This window comes from Leuciscus leuciscus (assembly GCF_965113295.1).
Source record: "Leuciscus leuciscus genome assembly, chromosome: 10".
NCBI lineage: Eukaryota > Metazoa > Chordata > Actinopteri > Cypriniformes > Leuciscidae > Leuciscus > Leuciscus leuciscus.
In genome coordinates, this window is record NC_138734.1 from 44,309,558 (window position 1) to 44,319,557 (window position 10,000).

At 44.3% G+C, this 10,000-nt stretch overlaps 1 protein-coding gene across 1 annotated transcript in view; it reads left to right on the forward strand.

The window, feature by feature from the left end:
• Nucleotides 1-9,103, forward strand: part of secisbp2l (SECIS binding protein 2-like) — a 35,480-nt gene extending 26,377 nt beyond the window's left edge. The window contains 4 exon segments of the mRNA XM_082182421.1: nucleotides 3,586-3,806; nucleotides 4,364-4,518; nucleotides 5,183-5,402; nucleotides 6,829-9,103. Of these exon segments, the coding sequence (XP_082038547.1) occupies nucleotides 3,586-3,806; nucleotides 4,364-4,518; nucleotides 5,183-5,402; nucleotides 6,829-7,397 (1,165 nt within the window). The 3' untranslated portion in view covers nucleotides 7,398-9,103.
• Nucleotides 9,104-10,000: the final 897 nt, after the last annotated feature.

A 10,000-nucleotide genomic window follows, 5' to 3' on the forward strand; every position in this document is an offset into this window, starting at 1 on the left:
CACACACACACACACTAATCCAACCCCTAAACCTACCTATCACACACACACCACACACACACACACACACACACACACACACACACACACACACACACACACACACACTAACCCAACTCCTAAACCTACCCATCTCTCACACACACACACACACACACACACACACACACACACACTAATCAACCCCTAAACCTACCTATCACACACACACACACACACACACACACACTAACCCAACTCCTAAACCTACCCATCTCTCTCTCACACACACACATACACACACACACACACACACACACACACACACACTAACCCGACTCCTAAACCTACCCATCTCTCACACTCATTCTCACACACACACACTCAAACTCACACACACTCACTCTCTCACACACACTCACACACACACACACACACACACACACACACACACACACACACACACACACACACACACACACACTCACTCTCACACACACACACACTCAAACTCACACACACACACACACACACACTCACTCTCACACACACACACACACACACTCACTCTCACACTCACTCTCACACACACACACACTTCAAACTCACACACACACACACACACACACACACACACACTCACTCTCACACACACATGGCTCCTCCTCCTAGATGGGAGTCATGTTTCACATTTTACAAAATGTACAGTTTTATAGAGTTGCACCGATCGTGATTCTTCATCGCCGATTCCAATTGCTGATTTTTTTTAAGCAAATGTATTTCTGGTTTATTTGCTCTATAACAGACAAAACAAAACAAAGATCTGTTGTCATTTGAAACTAGAGGCAACCGCTGCATTTAATCATGATCCAAACACATGTAACATGAGCAGCTGTTTTTATCTAAATCAGAGCGTATCATTTCAAGATTTAAAGCAAAAACTGAATGGTCTGACTTTAGATTTGTGAAATTATGATAGATTTTGGTCAAATTATTTTGTAAAATATATATATATTGTATAAAAAATTTAAAGTACAGTGCATTTGCTTTACAGTAAACTTAAACTTCTGTAGCTTTTTGACACTTTAATTAATTAAAGTGATTTAATGAGTTACACTATCCAAACTAAAATATTTGTGTTTTCATGATTGACAGTTAACAGCTTAAACACTTTTCTTTCTTTTTTTTTACAAATAAATACATTTAGCATCTGTTCACATTCGGCACAAACATTCACTTGTTTCTTCGGTGAGTGTGTTTGTTGCAGTTAAAGTGATGATTACCGTATTTTCCGGACTATAAGTCGCTCCGGAGTAGAAGTCGCATCAGTCAAAAAATGCGTCATGAAGAGGAAAAAAACATATATAAGTCGCACTGGACTAGTATAAATCGCATTTATTTAGAAATTAATTTCACAAAATCCAAGACCAAGAACAGACATTTAATCTGGAAAGGCAAGTTATTCAACTACACAGAACAACAGGCTGAATAGCTGTCCGGTGTGTTAACGCAACACATTAACAGTTATTCAGCTACACAATAGCATAAAGAACATATACCTGGGAGGCTGAATAGGCTAAATTAACATAAGCCAGCGAGTCCAACAAGCAAGTTACCAGTAAACAAGTTCACCAAGCTCCCGCGATCTCATTCCACATCATTTTCTTCATCCTTGGTGTCGCTTTTGAACAACTCCGCCAACTAGAGCGCCCTCTCGCGGCTGTAGACGGTAATGTTTTCTCATGGTTCATCTCAGTCTGAATTAATTTTGATATACAGTCCCTGACAAAAGTCTTGTCGCTTGTGTACAAATTGACCTAAAGTGCCGCTGAAATATATTTCTAATCAAGATTTTTTACAAGAAATGGCTCATTTTATTCCCAACAGCTTTTGTAATAATGTTTCAGTGCAAAACGAAACTGTCAAAAAGTATTCTAATATTCACAGCTTGGTAAAGCCCATTGAGTCAATTTTTGCAAAGACATAAGTGTTGTCGCCTTGTCATATGAGCTTCACCTATGACTAATAATGGATCAATTAGGTCTCAGGTGTGTATAAAAACAACCCCAGTACACTAGACCTTCACATCAACTGCAACTAGACCTCTGCAAACATGCCTAAGATTCACCCTGGGACTAAAGTTTTGATTATCAAGAGGCTGAAGACCAGATCCACTGCTGATGTGGCAGACACCTTCAATGTGTCTCAGCGTCAAGTACAGAGGATAAAAAAAACATTTGAAGACACTGGAGACGTTTTTGACAAGCCCAGGTCAGGCAGACCCCACAAGACAACTGCTCGAGAGGACCGTTTGTAGGCTCGAAAATCCAAGGCCAGCCCATTTTCCACTGCAGCGGAGCTCCACGAGACCTGGTCACCTGAAGTCCCTGTGTCAACCAGAACAGTTTGTCGGATTCTGTCTCGAAATGGCCTCCATGGTCGAATCAGTGCCCAGAAGCCAGCACTAAACAAAAGACAATTGAAAAACCGTGTGGCATTTGCCAAGGCCCACAGCCTGCTAAAAGGATGGACGCTGGAAAAGTGGAAGAAGATGGATTTTTCAGATGAATCTTTTGTTGGATACCACAGTCGCCGCAAATATTGCTGGAGACCTACTGGAGCCCGCATGGATCCGAGATTCACCCAGAAAACAGTGAAGTTTGGTGGCGGAAAAATCAAGGTCTGGGGTTACATCCAGTATGGGGGTGTGCGAGAGATCTGCAGGGTGGAAGGCAACATCAATAGTCTAAAATACCAAGAAATTTTAGCTACCTCTTATATTCCCAACCATAAAAGAGGCCAAATTCTGCAGCAGGATGGTGCTCCATCGCATACTTCCATCTCCACATCAAAGTTCCTCAAGGCGAAGAAGATCAAGATGCTCCAGGATTGGCCAGCCCAGTCACCAGACATGAACATCATTGAGCATATGTGGGGTAGGATGAAAGAGGAAGCATGGAAGACGAAACCAAAGAATATTGATGAACTCTGGGAGGCAAGCAAGACTGCTTTCTTTGCTATTCCTGATGACTTCATCAATAAATTGTATGAATCCTTGCCAAACCGCACGGATGCAGTCCTTCAAGCTCACGGAAGTCATACAAGATATTAAATTTGGATCTCACAGCACCACTACTTAATTTGCTGACATATTTTTTGTATTTGCAGTAAATTTGCTCAATTTCTGTATAGGCGACAAAACTTTTGTCTTGTCAAAATTTGACCTTTCTGTCTTGATTAAATGATCAATCTTTTTTCAGTGAAACTAATTTATTTCAGTGCATTAAACATCATTTGGGAGGGTTTTAGCTTTTCATATGAGCTATTTCTAACACCAATTGATTAATTAAAAGTCAGGTTAATAGCAGGTGTTTCTACAAAATAGATAAGCGACAAGACTTTTGTCAGGGACTGTATAAGTCGCACCTGAATATAAGTCGCAGGACCAGCCAAACTATGAAAAAAGTGCGACTTATAGTCCGGAAAATACGGTAATTTAATATTTTTTACTTTGTGTTTGCTATGAAAAAGCTGTAGATGTTGATCACCAGATTATCAGTGCATTTGATGCATCATGACGTGTGTGTGTGTGTGTGTGTGTGTCAGGTACTGTAATCAGGTGTTGAGTAAGGACATCGACGAGAGTGTGACGCTGCTCCTGCAGGAGTTGGTTCGCTTCCAGGAACGGGTTTATCAGAAGGAGCCAAGCAAAGCCAAAGCCAAGCGGCGTCTGGTCATGGGCCTGCGAGAGGTCACCAAACACATGAAGCTGCACAAGATCAAGTGTGTCATCATCTCGCCCAACTGTGAGAAGATCCAGGCCAAAGGTCAGAGACCATCTGTAATCACACACTCACTCACTCACTCACTCTCACACACACACACACACACACACACACACACACACACACACACACACACACACACACACACACACACTCACTCACACTCACACTCACTCACTCACTCACTCACTCACTCACTCTCACACACACACACACACTCACTCACACACACACACACACACACACACACACACACACACACACACACACTCACTCACTCACTCACTCACTCACTCACTCACAAAGGTCAGAGGCCATCTGTAATCACACACTCACTCACTCACTCTCACACACACACACACACACACACACACTCACTCACTCACTCACACACACACACACACACACACACACACACACACACACACACACACACACACACTCACTCACTCACTCACTCACTCACTCACAAAGGTCAGAAACTGAGCTGTGTTGAGAAACCATCTGTAATTACTTCATGAGTCCCACAGTCTGAATCCAAACCAAACCGAATGTTCATGAAGTGTTTAATGTTGTGTTTCTGTGATGTGTGTGTGCAGGTGGTCTGGACGAGGCCCTTTATAATGTCATCGCCATGGCGAGGGAGCAGGAGATCCCGTTCGTCTTCGCTTTGGGCCGGAAAGCTCTCGGTCGCTGCGTGAATAAACTCGTACCTGTGAGCGTTGTGGGAATATTTAACTATTCTGGAGCAGAGGTACACACACTCTCACTCACTCACTCACTCACTCACTCACTCACTCACTCACTCACTCACTCACTCACTCACTCACTCACTCACACACACACACACTCACTCACTCACACACACACACACACACATACTCTCACACTCACTCACTCACTCACACACACACTCACTCACACACACACACACACACACACACACACACACACACATACACACACACACACTCACTCACTCACTCACACACACATACACACACACTCACTCACTCACACACACACATACACACTCACTCACTCACACACACACACACTCACTCACACACACACTCACTCACACACACACACTCACTCACACACACACACACACTCACTCACACACACACAAACACACTCACACTCACACACACACTCACTCACACACACACACTCACTCACACACACACACACACTCACTCACTCACTCACACACACACACAAACACACTCACACACTCACTCACTCACTCACTCACTCACATACTCACACACACATGCATGGGTTTGATCCCTACGGCATGTGTGATTGATAAAAAAATGGAGAAACACCTTAAATGCAATAGATGCCAAATTCATGTGTGTGTGTGTGTGTGTGTGTGTGTGTGTGTGTGTGTGTGTGTGTGTGCGGGCGCTCAGGCTCTCTTCAACACGCTGGTGTCCCTGACGGAGGAGGCGCGCAGGGCGTATAAGGAGATGGTGAGCGCGCTGGAGCAGGAGCAGGCCGAGGAGGCGCTGAAAAACGTGAAGAAGGTCCCGCACCACATGGGTCACTCCAGGAACCCGTCGGCCGCCAGCGCGATCTCGTTCTGCAGCGTCATCTCAGAGCCCATCTCTGAGGTCAACGAGAAGGAGTACGGTAAGACAGCGCCTGCGCCAGGGGTGTGTGTCCCTGAAGCAACGTTAGCCTAATGCTGTGTGTTCACAGCAAACACGAATTTAATTATTTGCGCGAGTAGATTACATACAAAGTCAATGCAAAGATGTGAATAGACACGAATTGGGTGACGCGGTTGCCGCTAACGCTCGATATTCGCCTCAATCGCGTCTTCAGCACAAGTTGAAAAATTTCAACTCGAGCGTAAAATCCGCATGACGCGTTGTCACGCAAGCCAATCAGTTCCTGGAGTTCCTGGCGCAGTTCCTGGAGTAGACGGTGAAATTCACTGAATGCGAATTTTCGCTTCGCTTTGGGTGTGATTCGTGAACACACCATAACATTTCCCAAACACACTCAAAGTGCGTGACCACACTGCTCCAACCGACCAATCAGAGCACAGAGTGCTTTTCAGAAGGAGGGGCTTCATAGAGACAGGAACTAAACAGAGATGTGTTTCCCAAAAGCATCATTAGCCTAACATTTCCCAAACACGCTCAAAGCGCTCGACCAATCACAACACAGAGCCGCACCTTCCATGGCAAAGTGTGATTTTTAGTGCCATCTAGTGGTGAGGTTGTGAATTACACCCAACAGAAGTTACGGTGGCCTACAGGAAGTGATGTCGTCGTCTGAGAGTAGCCAGTTAAACAATGAGGTTTCTTTACAAAAATAAATTAATAAATTGTTTATTTTATTATTCAGTAAAATGACGTTATTGCGAATATTATTGTTACTTGTTCATCATTGTGTCAGTGTTTTATCCAGACTTTAGCTCGCTTCTTTGCGCGAAGAACAACATAGTGACGAAACGTTTTTGTTGTTGTTTTTTACACATTTTTCTTAAATGTGTATATTATATTATATTTGTGTGTATATTTAGGATTTGTATTTAGATGTCTTGTACAGCACTTTGGTCAGTCTTGTGGCTCTTTATAAATTAATAAAACTTGAAACTTGAAAAACACTGCTCCAGCCGACCAATCAGAGCACAGTGTGCTTTTCAGAAGGAGGGGCTTCATAGAGACAGGAAGTAAACAGAGCGTTACTGACAGACTGGGAAGAGAGGAGCTGCAACAATGGAGAATATGAGGAAAATAATCAGAATCAGAAAGAGCTTTATTGCCAAGTGTGCTTGCACCCACAAGGAATTTTTCTTGGTACTGAAGCTTCCAGTGCACATATACAAATACAACAAGAAACATAGTAATACAAATTCTAAGAATAAAATATATATATAAAAATAAAAATAAGTAGTATAAAAGTAAAAAAGGGGTCACAGTTGGGTTTAGTCCGAATAAACATTTACAGATTAATCAACATTCAAGCAGGAAAACCTGCTCTAGTAGAGCCTGAAACTACATCAAGACTTTGCAAAATATAACATGTCTAAATGTTCTGTGTGTAGAGACTAACTGGAGGACGATGGTGGAGAACGCAGACGCGCCGGAGCCGCCGGACTCTGAGCCAGTCAGCAGAGTGAACAATAAAGATCAGCGTGAGGTCGTATCCCCGCCCCCTCAGCCGACGGCCAATCAGAGCCTGATCCCGAGTCCCGCCGCAGGCCGAGCGCCGGAGAAGGACGAGTCCCGTACCGATGACCGGCTGGAGTGGGCGTCTCTGAGCACCGAGACCGGATCCCTCGACGGCAGCGGCCGAGACCGGCTCAACTCCTCCATCACCAGCACCACCAGCACACTGGTGCCGGGCATGCTGGAGGAGGAGGACGAGGAGGAGGAGGAAGAGGAGTACACACCCGAGCCCATCGTGCCGCTCAGCAGCCGCATCGAGTCCTGGGTCTCCAAGACCCTGGAGAACCTGCAGCTGAGGAGAGCGAGCAGCTCCGAGGACGAGGAGGACGAGGAGGGCCGGGTGAGCGACGAGGAAGAGCTCGACGACTCTGATGTCATCACAGAACCGGCGGGTGACGAGAAGGACGCGGCGGACACGGTGACGGGTGTTTCACACACACACTGACTCACACACTCTCTGTGAACGATTCATTATCGTCAGGTCCACCCTTCAAACCCTTTAGAGGAACGACAGATGATGCTCTTCATCATTGTGAACATTGACTTGATGATCGTAAAGCATCATCATATGACTCATATGAATCAGCTCTGTGAATCTCTGTGAGTCTTAAAGGAACAGTTCATTCTGTCTTCATTTATTCGTCATCGTGTCGTTTCTTCTGCGACGCAAGGTTTGGGTGAATTCTTTCTGAAAGTTAATGAAGGATTCACAAACACACACACACACACACACACACACACACACACACACACTGACTCAGGTTCTCTGCTCACACACTCTCTGTGAACGATTCATCATCGTCGGCTCGCCCTCAAACCCTTCAGATGAACGACCGATGATGCTCTTCATCATTGTGAACAATGACTGATGCTGTCGAGCTCCATAAATAACCGCAGAGCATCATAACAGTCGTCCATGTGACTCAATCTCAAAACCTCATCTCTTAAAGGAACAGTTCATTCTGTCATCATTTGTTCATCCTCGGGTCGCAGCACAAAGGCTGAACAACTTTTCAGAAGGTATTTGAATCTTTTCTCAGATCTTCTTTTATGATCCACTGAAGAAAGAAAGTCATACAGCTTTGAACCACATGAGGGCGAGTAAATGATGACAGAATGACCATTTTTGGCTGAACGATTCCATTAAATATGAGATTTGAGAGCTGAAGTAGTGAAGAGGCAGACTGAATCACTGAATCACTGACTCATATGAACCGCTGTCATGATGCTTCCACTGAAGAAATAAAGGACATGAGGGCGAGTAAATGATTCAAGGTTTGGGTGAATTCTTTCTTAAAGTTAATGAAAGATGCAAACGTTCATTCATTCCAACACACACTCACTCACTCACACACACACACACACACACACACACACACACGTCTGATCTAAGCGTGCGTTTAGTTTAACCAGGTGGAAAACGAAGCATTAACGAACTCTACACAAGAGAAACTCAATGCATAACTAATGACGTGAGCAACTGAACGAACCCTGGTGTACATAACATGTTTAAATGTTTCTAATATTCTGTCGTCTTCGGTTCTATTTATCGCACTTGAATGAAAACAGATGACGTGTGTGTTTTATTTCACGTGTCGTCAGGTTTCTCCTGCACTGATGGGATCGTGTCGGTAAATGACCGTGTTCTGGTGCTTCAGATGGACAGAAGCTCCTCTCCGTGTGTGTTTGTGTCTCTAACCACGTTTACTCCGGTCTTTCTCCTCCGTCTTTAGTCACGCTCGGCTCCACATGAAGGATTTCTGCGGTTATAATGATGTACATTAACGCTCTCTTGGTAAATGTCTGGTGTATCGGTGACTAACATGAGGGCGAACGGAGAGTCCGATCCGGCGAGATCGTGTAACCGTGTAAATGTTGTGGATCATCACGATCTCAGTGCAATAAGCTTCCCGTAGCAGCGCCCGGATCCTCCCTCTCTCTCTCTCTCTCTGTGTTTGGAGTGATTCTCATCGGCGTGTCTTTTGCACTATGTACATAAACGTGAACATGCTTTGGTAACTAATGTGAAACTCTCACGCATCTCTGACGTGTGTTTTCCAGCAGTTCTGATGGTGAATTCACCGTGTCTGTACATGCAGTAACTGTTCTCTGACTGTTCGTTAATACAATTAAACTGTTTTCAGTAAACTATCTACTGTACCATGTGTGTTTTCTTAGCATGAGTGTGAAGTGTGTCATTCTGGAGTGTTTTATCTTCTGTAGTGTGAGATGTTTTCAATGAGAAACGAATTATTTTATCCATCAGGAATTGATGCGATGTTATAAAGGGGTGTTTCATATCAGAATCAAGTCCTGAGTGAGTGAGTGAGTGAGTGAGTAAGTATGAGTGAGTTAGTTTGAGTAAGTATGAGTGAGTGGGTGTGAGTATGAGTGAGTGAGCGAGTATGAGAATGAGTTAGCGAGTATGAGTGAGTTAGTTTGAGTGAGCATAAGAGAGAGTGAGTGAGTGAGCGAGTATGAGAAGTGAGTGAGTGTGAGTGAGTGGCGAGTGTGAGTGAGTGGCGAGTATGAGTGAGTTAGTTTGAGTGAGCATAAGAGAGAATGAGTGAGTGAGCGAGTATGAGAAGTGAGTGAGTGTGAGTGAGTGGCGAGTGTGAGTGAGTGGCGAGTATGAGAATGAGTGAGTGAGTATGAGAGTGAGGGAGCGAGTATGAGTGAGTGTGAGTATGAGCGAGTTAGAGTAAATATGAGTGTGATTGAGTGAGTTAGAGTAAGTGTGAGTGAGCGAGTTAGAGTGAGTTAGAGTGAGCGAGTATGAGTGACTGAGCGAGTATGAGTGAGTTAAAGTATGAGTGAGTGAGCGAGTATGAGTGATTGAGTGAGTAAGTATGAGTGAGTGAGCGAGTGTGAGTGAGTTAAAGTATGAGTGAGTTAGTTTGAGTGAGTGAGTGAGCGAGTATGAGTAAGTGTGAGTTAAAGTATGTGAGTGAGCGAGTATGAGTGTGAGTATGAGTGCGTGAGCGAGTATGAGTGAGTGAGAGAGTATTAGTGAGTGAGTGAGTATGAGTGGGTTAAAGTATGAGTGAG